The sequence below is a fragment of the Xenia sp. Carnegie-2017 genome, unplaced genomic scaffold (assembly GCF_021976095.1).
Source record: "Xenia sp. Carnegie-2017 unplaced genomic scaffold, XeniaSp_v1 HiC_scaffold_24, whole genome shotgun sequence".
Lineage (NCBI taxonomy): Eukaryota > Metazoa > Cnidaria > Anthozoa > Malacalcyonacea > Xeniidae > Xenia > Xenia sp. Carnegie-2017.
In genome coordinates this window covers 9511362-9529909 of record NW_025813487.1, presented here as the reverse complement: position 1 = coordinate 9529909, position 18548 = coordinate 9511362, and the positions used below count along the sequence as shown (strand labels likewise).

Here is an 18548-nt window from a genome sequence, read left to right as displayed (position 1 = left end):
GCTTTTTGATTTTACAACTATTGCACAAATTTCGACAATTAGGTGCTATTATTTTTGAAATACTATTACAAACGAGCATTTACGTTTTTGGACTAGTTTATTTTATGCTCCCATCAGATTAGGAAATTGTGTAGATCGCTCACCGATCCTTATGAAACACATTATGTACCATCAAAAGAAATTTTATGGTCATTTGAGGATACTCAAAAAGCCCATTATGTACCCGCAATAGATGTAATGACGGTTGTGACCATCCATTATCCTCATAAAACACATATGCACCTGAAATGTAAATTGAATAAGAGTGTAATACAGCATTACAACCATTAGGCAACGGGCGAAAATATTGTGGTATTTTAAACAATAATGTATGTATAATAATTATATTATAAGATAAAATACAACATGAAACATTTAAGAATTTTCTATATTTCAATGCTTATTGTGTCAATATAAGTCGCATAAAATACCTCTTGTATGTAAACTTAAATGATATGTATTGCACTGTTTTTCCATCAAAAGTAAATTCCCCAAAGTGGCCTTTTGAATAAAAATTGCCCCAAAAGCTTGAGCACCTTCACCCCTAAGAAAAGACTTTCACTTGATTCCTACGCCCTGCTATTTAGTGCCTTGCTAAAATTTAGCTTGTTGCGTTTTCATATCTCGTTTCTGTTCATTTCAAAACAACTCTGAAAGAGGCCTTAGCACTTTATAAATGGGTTATTTTCATTATTATAATTCTGTTATTGTAGTTAAGCACAACTCCATTATTTATAGCTGTTTCTTCAAAAAATATAGGTTTACTCTGCTTAAGGGAAGATCATTTTTTACACAATTTCTTTTCTGCTTAAAAGTCTAAAATATAGTATTTTACTCTTGTTTCAGAGGTTCCAAATCCCTGCAAGCCAAATCCATGCAAAAATGGTGGACAATGCAACGTATTGGGCAACATTTACACCTGTAAATGCAAGCCTGCGTTTGGTGGTAACAATTGCGAACATTCTCAAAGTAAGTCGAAACCAAAATTATATTTATATGCAATTTTTTCTAATTTAAAAGTCACCAATGATTTCTCTTGTTTCAATGATTTTTCAAATTTGTTTACGGAAAATTGAATTTAAGGGGCACTCCTTATACCTTGTAGTACATGCTAGTCAATTTTGTTTTTTCTTTATAAATTATTTCAGCTATAATGACTGTATGATATGGTTGAAAAGATAAATGCACTGCGGAATACCGAGTGTGATGTGTTCGTTTACATTTGACAAATCATTTCACAACCGACTCTCCATTTTGAAACATGTTAAGATCTTACACGCTTATCATTCAATCCTTATAATCTAATTCCAACCCATCCAACATCTTCTATCGCTGTAATAATAATAATCCAAACCAACTCATCATCTTAGAAGCGCTTTTGATGAAACGCAATATGCCACAACTCAAAAGTTGTCTCAACGCTTCTAAGAAATTATTTCTATTTTAAATGTAAATATTCCCTAATAAGTCTTGAAGCTCTCTTTTGCAATTATGTAACTGTCACTTTCATTTCTGCTTGTAAATAATAATATATAAGTTTCACAGCTTGCATTGTCAACTATTAGTCTGATGATGTCTTTGGAATAAAGACGAAATATTACACAATCTAGAAAACAGCTGTTTTCTAAGCTCTCGTATCATCTTGAATATCAAGAAAACGAGATGTCTATATTCGGCATCTGTTTTGTTCTTTTCTATTTGAAATAAATGCACTCAGTCGATTTAGGGATTTTAAGCTAGCCTCCGGCGTCGTTGTTTTAAAGACAGCTTTTAAAGAAATATTCATAATCAAAGGAACATTTCTAAAATAACTCTGCAATTTCAATGCAGCACCCGGGAGGACATAGTGAAAAATGCAAAATCAGTTATTTAAATAATTTTCAATCGTAAATGAACACTTCACACACTCTAGTCTGCCATTTTCATTTTACCTACTTATTTTACTATCAGAAATAATCAAAGCTCGTGTTATTTTACAAAGTTGATCTTTTTTTCCTTTAATAGCAACATGTTCGGCGTCTGGTGATCCTCATTACACCTCATTTGATGGCAAAAGATTTGATTTCATGGGAGATTGCGAATACGAGTTTTCAAAAGACTGTAGCAAAACAAACTTTTTACTGTCCTTACCAAAAACGTGCGTTGTGGACGGCGTGTGACCTGTACAGCAGCTGTAAAGATCATTATAGCTGGATACTTCATTCAGCTGACACGTCAGCGTGGTACAGCAGTTGTAAATGGAGTTAGGCTGTCAAAATTCCCAATAATTCGTCCTGGTATAAGTTTAAACGCTTTTGTTTTTATTAAACATTCTTAATTATTCTTAACACTAAACATATCAAAGCTCAATACGGAACTCTTTTGAGTCAACATAGAAAGTAATCCTCTATTTTTACCTCTCATTTCTGAATCGCTTTAAGCAGTGAATAGAAAAAACTTTTTTTAATTTATATTTGAGCATCTTTTATTTCAGGTTTCAAAATTACCAATCCCAGTTGGAGTTGGCTGATTTTCACTACAGATATTGGAATGTCCGTGAGTTGGAACTTTTGGTCGTACGTAAAAGTCACCGTTTCTGGAAAATACAAAGGAATGATGTGCAACACATCTTTATGTGGCAATAACAATGGTCGTCAAGACGACGACCATTACTACAGTAGAAAATGTGCTCCATCACCAATACCATGTATCCCTGATTCTAAAAAGAAAGCTGTGATTGATAAATGTCACTTGATGAGCGATCCTAGCTCTCCATTCCACGGAGCATGCAACCGTTATGTAGATCCAGCAGCCTTGATCAGTAATTGTAAATATGACGCATGTCGTTGCACCGATCCAATGGAATGTGTTTGTAACGCTTTTGCTGCTTACAGTAAACTTTGTGTTGAATATGGTGGTCTTATTGACTGGAGATTCAATGGAACTTATTTGTATCCAAAACTCAAAGAATGTGGTAAGAATAATTGTTTAAAATAATATTCTTTTTGTTAACATCTATTTTTTTCTTTGAAGTGAAAAACTGCGATACAATGGCACAAAATTAGTTATTTGTGCATCAATAAATGCATTGCTAAATGTTCATTCTTTTTTCTGTGTAGAGCAAACATGCAGTAACAAAGGAGAAATTTTCACAGAATGTGGATCTGCTTGTGCAAAAACATGTCGCGATATATCACGTGGTATAAAATGCAGTGAAACCTGTATTCCCGGATGTCATTGTCCAAAAGGATCTTACTTGGACGACAAGAATCATTGTGTTCCTATGAAGAACTGCTCATGTTTCTTTGAAGGAAAATATTATAAAGCAGGCGAAAATGTCAAAGTTGGACGTTGTAAAACCTGGTAGATATTTTTTTTCGATAAGATTGTTACATAAATGTATTTTTTCTGTTTCCATCAATTCTTTTTGTTTTGTATTTTGTTTTCAGTACGTGTAATATGGGAGCCATGGCTTGTGTTGAAGATCGAAACTGTTCTTCTAAAGGTAAGAATGACATTGGCTTTTTAAAAATTTTTAAGCCTTATAAACATTGGCACATAAAATGTACTGTTTTAAAGAACATTTGAGGAAAATTAAGATGTAGCTAAGTATTTTAGTAATTGTGAATATTTTTGAAACCCAATTTATTACGATTAGTCGTTTGACCATTTGGCTTTTACATTTGGACTGTAAAGTTTTTTCAACACATCGGATTTCTTTTTCTCATTAAATGCTGGCATGAACACTTTTCTAAGAAGCGTCATGAACTAACTAAATACGTTTATAGGTCCTTGTGAGTCTTTCCCGTGTAAAAATGATGGTGTTTGTACGGAGAAAGGAAATATTTTCACTTGTATTTGTACCAAGGAATATCAAGGAAAAACATGTGAAGGTTTGTTATTTTGTCCCTTTTGAACGATGCAACTGCGCATGTCACGGCATTAATATTGCAACATAAATGCTAGATGGCAATGAATTGGTAGCATTTACATGAAAAGTTGTCAGCTCTGGATAGATGACTCTCAAGCATCAAATTTTCAAGATCATGATTAATGTATAATTCAATTTCATCCGATGGTCAAAAATATAAAATTATTAAACTATAATGTGTTTTTGATAAGAAAATTACAAATTTAAATGAATGGGTTTTTTATATTGACGGTAACTGGATTGACTGAGTTTTTTGAAGTTCAACTTGAAACAGTGTCAAGTGTGCTGTTTGTAAATTGCATTTATAATTAAAAATGTTGTTGTATAAGGAACTTCTCGTGTTTTTTTTTTAATTTATGCATGCCTTAAACAAGCAAACTATTTTTGCCCTAACCAAGTAATTTTGCTTCGTAGTTCCAGTACCGAAACCGTGTGACTTGCGTCCTTGTAAAAACAACGGTATTTGTACAAACAACGGAAGTACATTCTCGTGTGAATGTGCTGATGGTTTTAAAGGCGAAACCTGTGAAGGTTTGTACATTTATGAGCTTTTCAATATGTGACATAAAATACTGTTGCGTGTCACATGGATATCAAATTGTTTAATATGTTATAATGGCACAATACTATAGTCTAACCTGAGGTGTTGTCATAGTTTTTAATTTTGCTTGATAAATGTGTTCATATTGCGTTGATGTCATGTCCTTCGCTGAAAAATTCAGCGTGAAGTATCATGGCTGTTTAAAGCATACTTACGATCTCCTTCCCTTAGTTTCACTAGCGTTTTAATGTTCATGCGCAAATTTTCCCTCGAAATTATCTTTTTGGACTTTTTAACTTTTCAAAGAAGTCAGTCTTGTTGGAAAAATTCTTTCGAAACTTGATAGTCTTTGCTAATTTTGTCAATAAAAATTGTAAAAATAAGTTTTAGGTTTTAAATATAATTTTGGTTGTAGTTGGAGTTTGTGATCATGGTCCTTGCAAAAATGGTGGCTCTTGTCTTGTTGATGGCAATTCATACAAATGTATTTGTCTTCCTGACTTCATTGGTGCTCACTGCGAAAAAGGTAATTACGTATTTAAATTTATATAATTCCTTATTAAGTATCTATGTTTCGAAAGATAAGAAAAGATAAGGAAAAAAATAATTAAACAAATAAAACAAATCGAGAAATGATTGTAAAGCTGCAATAAAAAGCTACAACTCATATTTCTTCATTTAAAGACCTTGCTGTTTCACGCTGTAGTATTATATTTATAATTCCACCATCTTTACCTAAACTTCAGGCCAAAAGTTCATTTCCACTTCCGGTAATTAAACTGATAACAACGATGAACGAATGTTTGTGTTCACACACAAACAGCGTCATGAACAAACTTCACTTTAAAAAAGTTGCTTTTTGATTTTACAACTATTGCACAAATTTCGACAATTAGGTGCTATTATTTTTGAAATACTATTACAAACGAGCATTTACGTTTTTGGACTAGTTTATTTTATGCTCCCATCAGATTAGGAAATTGTGTAGATCGCTCACCGATCCTTATGAAACACATTATGTACCATCAAAAGAAATTTTATGGTCATTTGAGGATACTCAAAAAGCCCATTATGTACCCGCAATAGATGTAATGACGGTTGTGACCATCCATTATCCTCATAAAACACATATGCACCTGAAATGTAAATTGAATTAGAGTGTAATACAGCATTACAACCATAAGGCAACGGGCGAAAATATTGTGGTATTTTAAACAATAATGTAGATATAATAATTATATTATAAGATAACAATACAACATGAAACATTTAAGAATTTTCTATATTTCAATGCTTATTGTGTGAATATAAATCGCATAAAATACCTCTTGTATGTAAACTTAAGTGATATGTATTGCACTGTTTTTCCATCCAAAGTAAATTCCCCCAAAGTGGCCTTTTTGAATAAAAAATTGCCCCAAAAGCTTGAGCACCTTCACCCCTAAGAAAAAGACTTTCACTTGATTCCTACGCCCTGGCTATTTAGTGCCTTGCTAAAATTTAGCTTGTTGCGTTTTCATATCTCGTTTCTGTTCATTTCAAAACAACTCTGAAAGAGGCCTTAGCACTTTATAAATGGGTTATTTTCATTATTATAATTCTGTTATTGTAGTTAAGCACAACTCCATTATTTATAGCTGTTTCTTCAAAAAATATAGGTTTACTCTGCTTAAGGGAAGATCATTTTTTACACAATTTCTTTTCTGCTTAAAAGTCTAAAATATAGTATTTTACTCTTGTTTCAGAGGTTCCAAATCCCTGCAAGCCAAATCCATGCAAAAATGGTGGACAATGCAACGTATTGGGCAACATTTACACCTGTAAATGCAAGCCTGCGTTTGGTGGTAACAATTGCGAACATTCTCAAAGTAAGTCGAAACCAAAATTATATTTATATGCAATTTTGTTCTAATTTAAAAGTCACCAATGATTTCTCTTGTTTCAATGATTTTTTCAAATTTGTTTACGGAAAATTGAATTTAAGTCGCACTCCTTATACCTTGTAGTACATTCTAGTCAATTTTGTTTTTTCTTTATAAATTATTTCAGCTATAATGACTGTATGATATGGTTGAAATGATAAATGCACTGCGGAATACCGAGTGTGGTGTGTTTGTTTACATTTGACAAATCATTTCACAACCGACTCTGCATTTTGAAACATGTTAAGATCTTACACGCTTACCATTCAATCCTTATAATCTAATTCCAACCCATCCAACATCTTCTATGCTGTAATAATAATAATCCAAACCAACTCCTCATCTTAGAAGCGCTTTTGATGAAACGCAATATGCCACAACTCAAAAGTTGTCTCAACGCTTCTAAGAAATTATTTCTATTTTAAATGTAAATATTCCCTAATAAGTCTTGAAGCTCTCTTTTGCAATTATGTAACTGTCACTTTCATTTCTGCCTGTAAATAATAATATATAAGTTTCACAGCTTGCATTGTCAACTATTAGTCTGATGATGTCTTTGGAATAAAGACGAAATATTACACAATCTAGAAAACAGCTGTTTTCTAAGCTCTCGTATCATCTTGAATATGAAGAAAACGAGATGTCTATATTCGGCATCTGTTTTGTTCTTTTCTATTTGAAATAAATGCACTCAGTCGATTTAGGGATTTTTAAGCTAGCCTCCGGCGTCGTTGTTTTTAAAGACAGCTTTTAAAGAAATATTCATAATCAAAGGAACATTTCTAAAATAACTCTGCAATTTCAATGCAGCACCCGGGAGGACATAGTGAAAAATGCAAAATCAGTTATTTAAATAATTTTCAATCGTAAATGAACACTTCACACACTCTAGTCTGCCATTTTCATTTTACCTACTTATTTTACTATCAGAAATAATCAAAGCTCGTGTTATTTTACAAAGTTGATCTTTTTTTCCTTTAATAGCAACATGTTCGGCGTCTGGTGATCCTCATTACACCTCATTTGATGGCAAAAGATTTGATTTCATGGGAGATTGCGAATACGAGTTTTCAAAAGACTGTAGCAAAAACAAACTTTTTACTGTCCTTACCAAAAACGTGCGTTGTGGACGGCGTGTGACCTGTACAGCAGCTGTAAAGATCATTATAGCTGGATACTTCATTCAGCTGACACGTCAGCGTGGTACAGCAGTTGTAAATGGAGTTAGGCTGTCAAAATTCCCAATAATTCGTCCTGGTATAAGTTTAAACGCTTTTGTTTTTATTATAAATATTTTTATATTATTCTTAACACTAAACATATCAAAGCTCAATACGGAACTTTTGATTCAACATAGAAAGTAATCCTCTATTTTTACCTCTCATTTTTGAATCGCTTGAAGCAGTGAATAGAAAAAACTTGTTTTTAATTTATATTGGAGCATCTTTTATTTCAGGATTCAAAATTACCAATCCCAGTTGGAGTTGGCTGATTTTCACTACAGATATTGGAATGTCCGTGAGTTGGAACTTTTGGTCGTACGTAAAAGTCACCGTTTCTGGAAAATACAAAGGAATGATGTGCAACACATCTTTATGTGGCAACAACAATGGTCGTCAAGACGACGACCATTACTACAGTAGAAAATGTGCTCCATCACCAACACCATGTATCCCTGATTCCAAAAAAAAAGTTGTGATAAATAAATGTCATTTGATGAGCGATCCTAGCTCTCCATTCCACGGTGCATGTAACCGTTATGTAGATCCAGCAAATTTGATCAGTAATTGTAAATATGACGCATGTCGTTGCACCGATCCAATGGAATGTGTTTGTAACGCTTTTGCTGCTTACAGTAAACTTTGTGTTGAATATGGTGGTTTTATTGACTGGAGATTTAAGGGAACTTATTTGTATCCAAAACTCAAAGAATGTGGTAAGAATAATTGTTTAAAATAATATTCTTTTTGCTAACATATATTTTTTTCTTTGAAGTGAAAAACTGCGATACAATGGCCCAAAATTACTTATTTGTGCATCAATAAATGCATTGCTAAATGTTCATTCTTTTTTCTGTGTAGAGCAAACATGCAGTAACAAAGGAGAAATTTTCACCGAATGTGGATCTGCTTGTGCAAAAACATGTCGTGATATATCACGTGGTATAAAATGCAGTGAAACCTGCATTCCCGGATGTCATTGTCCCAAAGGATCTTACTTGGACGACAAGAATCATTGTGTTCCTATGAAAAACTGCTCATGTTTCTTTGAAGGAAAATATTATAAAGCAGGGGAAAATGTCAAAGTTGGACGATGTAAAACCTGGTAGATATTTTTTTATTTTGATGAGATTTTTACTCAATTTGACAATATATTTTAATTTGTTTCCATCAATTCTTTTTGTTTTGTATTCTTTTTTCTTTAGTACGTGTAATATGGGAGCTATGGCTTGTGTTGACGACCGAAACTGCTCCTCTAAGGGTAAGCGAAACATTGCTTTTTGATACTTTGAACATGTTAGATGTAGCTAAATAGTTCAGTCAATGTGAAAGTTTTTGAAACACAGTTTATCACGGCCATTTGACCATTTACCTCTTTTAAACAGACCTTATCTTTTTTCTCATTAAATACTTCTATGAAAACTTTCTAAGAAGCGTCATGAACTAATTATGTATGTTTATAGGTCCTTGTGAGTCTTTCCCGTGTAAAAATGATGGTGTTTGTATTGAGGAAGGAAATAAGTTCACTTGTATTTGTACCAAGGAATATCAAGGAAAAACTTGTGAAGGTTTGTTATATTTCACTTATATTCAAAAGCCATCATCAGAGAATATATATAATATATTAATCCTAAAACGGTTTATAATATGCACATGAAAAACATGTGACTTGGACGAGATTTGAACTCGCACCTTCGGGATACTAGTTCGCCGCTCTACCTGTTGAGCTACCAAGCCCACAAACCCTGTTTTTCATGTGCATATTATAAACCGTGTTAGGATTAATATATTACACTTATATTCACATGCAGAAATGCCTGTTTGAACTGTACATGTCACGGGTTAATTATTACAGCATAAATGTTATTGTTAGCGTATATATGGACCACTGAATGACATTCAAACTTGAAATTTTGAATGCAGCAACAATATACATGAATTCCTTTAATTGAACGAACAAAATACGAAAATTTAAAACTGCAAAGCTGGTGTGTGTTTGATAAGAAAAATACACTACCTCAATAAAACAAATTTAAATGAACTTCTTATTTCTTTGATACTTGCAACGTTAATAAAAGTGTTTACATTCAGGATAACTCGATAGGTTACAGTTTTTTAAAGTTTAACTCAGATATTATAAATTTTCACTGAGTAAAACGGTGTCGATCCCACTGTTTGTAAGTTTTGTTTACATTGAAAAAGATAACATTCTTTAAATAAATTTACGTGATTTTATTTGTATTTCGTTCGTTAAATTGAGAAACTATTATTTGCTCTAAGCTGATATTTTTTCTATAGAGTTAAAGCCAACACCGTGTGACTCAGGTCCTTGTAAAAACAACGGTACTTGTACAAACAAAGGCGATAACTTCACATGTGAATGTGCTGATGGTTTCGAAGGCAAAACTTGTGAAGGTTCGTTTAAAACTTGAAATTTGTGTAGTGATATGTACAAAACACTTTGTGTGTGTTGGTCATATTTCTAACTGGGAATGATTTTGATTATTTGAATATTGGATAGAATGTAGTTTCATACTCATTGTAACTGACACGTGTTGTATTTCACGAACATACTTTGAATGTTTATGGCAAAGCTTGAATTAGAACATAAACAAAAGGATCATATGAGAAAACCAGCAATTATGATATAAACCACAGTTTAAAGAAGCATTTCATCGTAAAGTATTGTATAAATATTTTTCACATTAAGTCATGAACGCTTGTGCCAAAGAACCATGTAAGAATGACGGTGTTTGTGCAAGTAATGGATCTTCTTATCAATGTGAATGTAAATTTGGTTTCATAGGAAAGAATTGCCAATGTGAGTATATTTTTTTATTTTCGCTTCTCTTTATTTTGTATTTTCTACCTTAGATATAGTATCTTTATGTCTTAGCCATGACTGTGAAAGTATTGACATTTTGAAATTTTTGTGAGAACTCCCTTGAAATATGCAAATGATTAGCCATTATTTGATGAGGTTGTGCAATATATTGAGAACTATTTAGACCAAGGTCAAATGATTTCTGAGATAGCGAAGAGGAGGCGGATAACGTGCGGTCAATAACGAAGCTGAGGGGGAAATAATTCTTGACCATGCTCGACCATGTCTACTTCATTTTGCGTCCATTTATTTGACAGGCCAACTGCATACATGTACGCACTTCGTACCTATTTTTCTATTTAGATATGGATGCTTGTGCTAAAGAACCATGTCAAAATAATGGTACTTGTACAAGTGTTGGGTCTTCCTATCAATGCAACTGTACATCTGGTTTCAATGGAAAGAATTGTGAGGGTAAGCATGTTTTGTAAAATTTACACTCATAATTTTGTTACTCGTGTTTTGGAGGGCCACTAGTATAAGTTTCGGTTGTTGTAAGTCGTGAAATCAACTTTCTTCACCCAGAATGCATTGCATCGTAATTTTGAAAATGTATACAAACAAATAAGAAGAATGAAAAATATAAATGCGTCCAAAACGTGTAACAGCATAATGCACGTTTATGCATTTTTGATTTTGTACAAATGAAACTAATCAAACGTGCCTTCAGTCATTCCGTTGTTATTTTTGTTCTACTAATGAGTTCCACGCGTTTTCAATTCCATTTTAACATATGAACCTACACCATTGCATTTAGTTATGATCATTTCATCGTATAAAGAGTGCAGACAGTATCAATTGTTGAACGAGAGTACCAGAAATGTTGAATATCGTCATGGTGGAAGTTTACAATGTGACTTTCATCTCACAAAAGGATGGTACAGATTTAGTGGTGGAGCTGGAACCAAAATGCCTGAATCTTGCGTTCCAAAAAATCGATGTGGTACGCATGCCTCTGGATGGTTAAATGGAACTCATCCCACTGTGGATGAAGGAATAGTGACAAGAAAAGTCTGCTATCATTGGGTGAGAATGTGCTGCGATTGGTCCAATCATATTAAGGTCATCAACTGCGGTCCGTATTTTATTTACAAATTAGTCCCGACTTTTGGTTGCTATTTCAGGTATTGTGGCACAGACTAAAACACAGAAATTTTGTTGGACACAGAAATTTTGTAGTCGTACTGAGCTTATTTTTATCCTTTAAAGTGCACCAATATTATGATTTATAGAATTTACGTTAAATCTACATATCTTTGTGAAATTTAGTTCTTGTATTTTGATTAATTGCACGTTAGACCATTAATGTTTTGGCATAAAATGTATTGTTGTGGAGCAACAACAGTTTAGAAATCGTCGATTTTTTTAAATGAGGAATGTGAACGGTAATGAAATAATGTATTGGTTTTGCTATGTTATGAAAGATTGAATTCGTCTGTCTGAAAGATATGTTATTTAAAAAACGCAGTCTGTTAAACGTGGAATTTAGGACCATTTTTAGCTTTGGATCTTACTTAACCATCAAAATTTTGATTTTAGTTGATGGCTGTATGTCAATTTTTCTGTGCAAGAAATAATATCTATTAATAAGCCAAAAATTTCCATATTTAGAATATAGGAGTGCATGCATTCAAATACTGAAATGTCTATTGACACCTCCGTCTTTGCAAAAATCAATTTTCATACATGTGATGCAAAATCAAGTCTGCGCATTCAGTCATGTCCTTCAAAATCAAACATAACCTTCTAACTCTTTTGCTCAGATTATCTATAAATGTGTATCATACAAAATTCATAATGAAGATTAACAATCGAATATATATGAAAATAGGAAAGTTCGTCTTCGGCCATTTTGTTGTAACTATATTTACAGCGTTGTAAGAATTTGCGATTGTTGTTTTTTCTTGTCTGAAATATCCGATCTAAATTGAAAAGGAGAAGCTCGGGATACGCAAAATACGGAAATTTTTTTGAAATCGCCATAAAGCAGTGGTATAATAACAACAAAGACGAGAGGTTTCCACAGATCATTATCATAATCGAATTTCATGATGGAGATATCCTGCCACGGATGTGAATCAATTAATATATGTTACATTGCACTGAATATTTTGATCATGGTGAACTGATAGCAAGTCTGAAGATGTCTAAAACAGTAGTGATAATTGTTCGAAGTAGAAGAGAAAGAAGTGCTACTTTACTCACAGAATGATTGATAAACTATTGGCATTGCCATGTAAGTAACCCTGAAAACACCGTTCAACACATCTCAAAACCACTAACATTGCCCTTTGAACCAATCTTATATTCAGATCATGTGGGTGGTATAGATCATACACTTTTCAACAAATTACCTGCATGCTGTTTTCTCATTGATATTTGTCGAGTGAGGACGAATAGCTGTAGAAGTCAAGACTTTCGATGTGTTGATGAAACGTTTGGGAAAGCTATTGGTACAAACGTTAAGGCAAATGATACAGGCTCAGTGTATTTTGAATAGATCGCGGCTACAAGTGAAATTACTCAATGCTTCTAGAGTGGTTAAAGCGAAGAGAGGTTCTGTTGCAATCCGAAAGAAAGGTGAATAATGAAAAAATGATAAAATTTTTCGGAAGGTCTTTTTATTGGAGCATGAGCTCGTTGCGGTAATACCTAAATTAAGAGTTAAAGATTTTCCGTTGTAGTGTTTACGTTGTACTTCAGTGGAAGAATTTTAGTCGTTTTTAATGAAAGTAAGTATTCGAATAATTAAAGTTCGCCGTTAATACTGGGGTCATCAATGCCTGGTTTCAGTAGTAAAATTGCCATGAACAAGGAACCCTAAGTTTCTTATTTTGGTAATAAGCTTAAAAAGACAAAAAAATACGGAGCTTTGCTCATCATTTAGCTCGTGTTTATCATCTTGATTGTGCTTTTGTCAAAGCTAATCTACCCTGCCATACTTATTGTCTTTGTTTGATACTTTACTGTTGAATGGTGACTTATTTCAATTTGTAAAACTTAAGTAATTTACTGTTGTATTACCATGAGTGTTTGTAAGACGGATCAGACAAAGAACAACACTTTCTTGTGTAACTTTGCTATTGCATGAAAACTGCCCTATAGACAGCAAAATTATACTTCGGGTTTAGATGCTTTTAAATACAACTATCTCGTTGAACATTAATTTTTAAACCAAATAGCTAATTCAAAAAGGGAATATCATAATGAATGGTTGAAATTCGAAGAAGATGAAGAGGAAAGATGGCACAAAGTGAGTGATATCACGACAACTCTTGAAAACGGATAAACAAACAAAAACCATGACGTTTTACATAAATACTTATACATTTGATCAAAATGCCATTTTAAGGAACCAAGATTATCTTAAGGAAGTCCAGACAGTCTATATCTATCAGCTCGCCAGGTGCTCTCTCATCGCTTAGTAACATTGTCGATAACAGCTAATGTTATCGTTACTGTACGTTATTACAGAATATGGTGGTTCATATTTTTAAAGCTCTTCAGTTATTCTCTCTTTTCAGTAATAATTCATAACTATTTCTATTGCTTTCTTGAACGAGCAATTGTAGGTAAAACTCGACATTAAAATCATGTATAAAGTCTTCGGGTACTCTTTCATCACTCAGTAATTCTTTACTATTTTCGACACTTTCTTCAATGGGCAATTGTTAGTGAAACTCATTATTGACATCTATATACGTTCTACCGGTATTCCCTCATTACTTAACAATTCATTACTATATTATTTTCACCGATTTCTTCGTTGGGCAGTTGCAGATGAAACACGATGTTACTATCATCTGCATGCTCGCCAGGTGCTCTCTAATCACTTAGTCCTTCATTACCTTTGTAACCGCTTTCTTAATGAAAACATGCGCGTTCAGCTCAATGCTAATTGTTTTAACACATATTAATAATTGATGTAACAAACTATTCAATTGGACGTCATTCGCAATAAAAATAATCCCACACTGTCGTCATTTTTATACAATTCTGCACAGGTACTTATTTAATTGCGACATCTTTGGCCACTTTATTCTTCGAAAATAAGCCGCTAAGTATTTAACATTTTTCATGAAATTTTTATTTCATTTTGAACCAAAAATCAAACATAAGCAATACTAAACCAAAATAAGTGAAGATTAATAAAAAATTAATAATTTTTAAAATACGACGTTTGACGTTGGCGAATTTTCGTAATTAAAAATAAATTATAAAAAAGGCAGTTTTCAAAACAATGCTGTTAATTTTGAAATACTAATCACATTATCATCTCACGCTAAAATGTTCTAAGGTTTTTGTTATCGTTATTTTAAGAAAAATTTATTAAAAATTGCTTGAACCCATCTATTGTGTTTTATTTCTGTCTGTTCTACGTACGAGAACACTATAAAATTTTTGAAATATTTATTGAAATAAGTATGTCGATTAACAATTTAAAATAGATTGTTACAGTCAGCACTAAAGTTTCATCATAGAAATGTGTCCAAGTGCTAAGATATAGAGTTATTTTCTACAAAGTGATATTTCCATCAACGATTTTGTTATTATGTGATATTGTTATGAATGCTATGAAAAATAATTAACTTTAAATGAAACTTCTGGTCGTTTTCTTTTAATAAATGTATGTCTCAAGGTCATTACCCATTAGTTTGAAACCAAGAGAAAAGAGAAAGTAGCGAATACATTCACAATGTTGTTATCAACGAGACGGCTTAAATTGAGGTCAATTAAATTGACATTCAGCTCTCTATGGTGAAGATTAGTGTTCATCTCATTTGTTTTGCTGGGATAGTTTTCTACTTCTGTATATTTAAGCGTCTTAGCAACACTTTTTTGATTAGATTCATTCACAATTACACTGATATTTAGTGTCTCTCTATCGACATTTTTTTTTGTCTTTTTAGATCAAAAAGGCCAACTTTGACAAACATTATCTAGATGCAAGTAGAGATTAATTTAGTCATATGGGTTTAAACGATATATAATTATTTACTGCTATAAACATTTTCATCGTCCAATTTATTTTGAGTCCTTTTAAAGTATTTGCACATTCAACTTACCATGATTGCCAAATTTCTTGAGGAAAACGTTTTTTTGAACAATGTCATACCTGGCGATGAATTCTATGACAAATAAAATGTCAAAATTTTGAATTCGCCTGCAAGAATTAAAATTTACCTTCTACTGAAGATTGAAGTATAAATTTACCTTGAACTTAAAAATCAAGTGCGCAAGGTTAAAAGATACGGAAACTGTTTATCGTTGTTCTGTAGAGCTGTTTTTGCAACCAAACTTCTTCTATCACTTGAAATGGAATGAAACCTAGGTGTGGTTTGACTAAATTTTGTGTCATATGGATGATCACACGACTAACGTAAACCAATGAGAAGCAAGAATCTCATTGTAATTAAAAATGCTGTTCACGTGAACTATTCTTGTGGGATAAACTTTTCACTTCTTGAAAAAAAGTCCACGAGAAGATTATACCATTCTTAGAATATTTGCTTTTAAAATACTTTAAAACAAACAAAGATTCAAATTGTTAGTGAATGGGAAATATAGTTAGTGATAACACTTTTTCTAACTGAAAATGGTTTAAATTGATTGAAGACTGGCTCTGGTGCAATTCACATTCAAAACAACTTTTAAGAACAATTAGGAATTTCTTTAAAATGTTTTAGGTCCAAAATGTAAAAAATGGCATATTTAGTTATCGCGCTTAAGCGTCATCGTTTTAGAGAATACCCTTTAACTAATAGGGAATTCACCTTTCCATAGAAGAATCGGAAAGGAAAAACAAATATTTGAATTTTCAGTGGATGCAAAGCGAATGCAAAGAGATAGATGTAGCTTTTGTTCAGCGAGTTGTGAATAGTATAAATTGGTTTTTGAAGTGTAACCAACACATGTGAATGCAAACAACACTGGCTCCTTAATGATAAGACGCAAAAAAATCGGTATACTTGTTCGTGAGTCTAATGAAGAAAATGTTTCCAGTGCGTTTGAGGAAACTTTCAACTGGAAGGATCGCAATCAAATTAGTGAGATGACAGTAGATCTTCATTTGAGAAAGCAGAATGACAACTCGATCAAACTCAACCTTAGCCTTGAAATAAAAATGCGAGCTAGCTACTAAAGAATGCTTACTCTAACCGTTGTACTATTCCCATTGACGACTTTATTTTATAATAATGGAAAATTTACAACATTCAATTATAATTAGTTTAGATTAGTACTAAGGTCGCATTTGAGGTCGCCACAATGAGCCATCACCCTCAAAATTCCGTGAAAAATAAAATTCATGCATGGTTATTTCAACCGTGTCTCAGTCACTTTTGATTTTTTTGTACATGAATTTTTAATGGTGTTTTACATTTTCAAGAATTTCTCAAAATACGTCATTTGAAAGCCCTACATTTTGCAATTTTGTTTGTATTACAAAATTGTGCCGGCCTGTATGCTCATGATTTTTTAAAATATCAAAGGCTTCATAATTTCATAAGCCTCGTTTTCCAGGCTTTCTTGTAAACCTAACGCAACCTTAAGAGATCGCAATATCTTTCTATTATGAAGTTATGTAAGATGCATGCAAGGGTGGATTATCTAGTAGGCTAAGTAAGCTTAAGCCTACAGACCCGGGCTTTCGAGAGGCCCATTGTATCTAGACATAATTAGGATTTAACATAGATCATTTATGCTGTTCTTACGAGCAATTGAATACAGGGGGAAAATAACTTCCCTGACCATGTCAAAGATTTTCGCCATTTCGTTTGAACTTTAAAATTAACTTTTTCCCATTTTCTACCCTATGGAAATAACAAACGCCTTTTTGTAAAGCGCTAGCATGCATTTATTTTTATTTAAAGAATTTTGTTCCATGATTCATGCAATAACTTTAGTAAAAGAGTATCATACAATCATACAATAAACAATGACAAACGTAAAGTTCAAAAACGTTTGTGAAAATGTAACAAATGCATCAAAGATTGTTTTACCACTATCTGCAGCTCTTTAATGAAATCATTTTTAGTCATATCAACTTCAATTATTATTGTGTCGATTAATCCAAAACCATTGATCAATATCTTCTTTCCCACTCTCCTGAATAGTTTGAATCTTAATGCGATGGTCAACTCTATAAACTTCTGTAATACTTGGTACCAAGTCACCACTATCGTTCCTTTGCCTATATTCTGCTTGTTTTTTGTTAATGCTCTTTTTTCATCTATGTTAGTAATCAAGCAGAGCCTGCCTCTCCAATTCACCCGAGTACAATTACAATGTGATCATACGCAATCGTAATGAAATGAATTTTTCACATTTTTGTCACTCTTCTCTCATGGTGATCAATAGAAAGTTTCAGCTTTTATCTCCTGTGAGCACAAAATTGATTCATCTTTGACACTAAAGAACAAGGTTGAAAACAAAGTTTTAAAGAACAAGGTTTTAAACAAGGTTGAGTATAGCGCACTGCCGTGCAGACTCCGTGAGTTTATGCAGAACATTACAAATATGACATTAGCTAGAGGAGTATATGTAAACCATTTGTCCTTGTGGTGGTATTGACTGGTTTTTCAAATATTGTAATGACGAAACTTGTTACATTTACAAAAATTCCATAAAAAGTAAAGGGTTTGAATGATTGGAAAGCTTGAATCGGACTTTGACTTCAGTAAGACCAAGTGTTGTGATCCAGAATCTCCGTATGCTATGAAATTGTCACAATGGGAGACAATTCTCACCAATATACGTTATACTACAGCGCAGAATCAGTATCGAATTGTTGGTGGAGAAAGATGTTGAGATAAATATGTAATTAAGGAGCTGTTCACATGAGCCCGGTAACCGGGATTCAGCGAGGCGAGAAATGATTTTGAGTCATTGAAAGGAGTAAAAAGAAGTCTTACAACCTTTCCTTAAGCGTCATAAGTCATTTTAGTCGTAATTTTCAAATTAGGCTAGATTGTTAGTTTTCATATTAAAAGTTTTGTGAACTTGCTAAGTCCGAGCATTGAGAAATTCCTCA

The 18548-nt window shown here is 32.9% G+C and overlaps 1 protein-coding gene and 1 long non-coding RNA gene across 2 annotated transcripts; both read left to right on the top strand.

Annotated features, from left to right (window-relative positions):
* Positions 1-2151: 2151 nt before the first annotated feature.
* Positions 2152-11865, top strand: LOC124451070 (neurogenic locus notch homolog protein 2-like). Its single transcript, XM_047001700.1, has 17 exons — positions 2152-2315; positions 2513-2992; positions 3138-3381; positions 3468-3523; positions 3807-3911; positions 4364-4480; positions 4906-5016; positions 6236-6358; positions 7397-7669; positions 7869-8348; positions 8494-8737; positions 8838-8893; positions 9096-9200; positions 9931-10047; positions 10343-10453; positions 10820-10930; positions 11274-11865. Exons 2-17 carry the CDS (start codon positions 2569-2571, stop codon positions 11657-11659), a joined length of 3063 nt encoding a protein of 1020 aa, XP_046857656.1. The 5' UTR covers positions 2152-2315; positions 2513-2568; the 3' UTR covers positions 11660-11865.
* Positions 11866-12513: 648 nt separating this feature from the next.
* LOC124451064 lies at positions 12514-15524 on the top strand. The gene is made up of 2 exons (XR_006950328.1): positions 12514-12752; positions 15427-15524. It is a non-coding gene; the product is annotated as an uncharacterized LOC124451064 (long non-coding RNA).
* The last annotated feature ends 3024 nt before the right edge of the window (positions 15525-18548 follow it).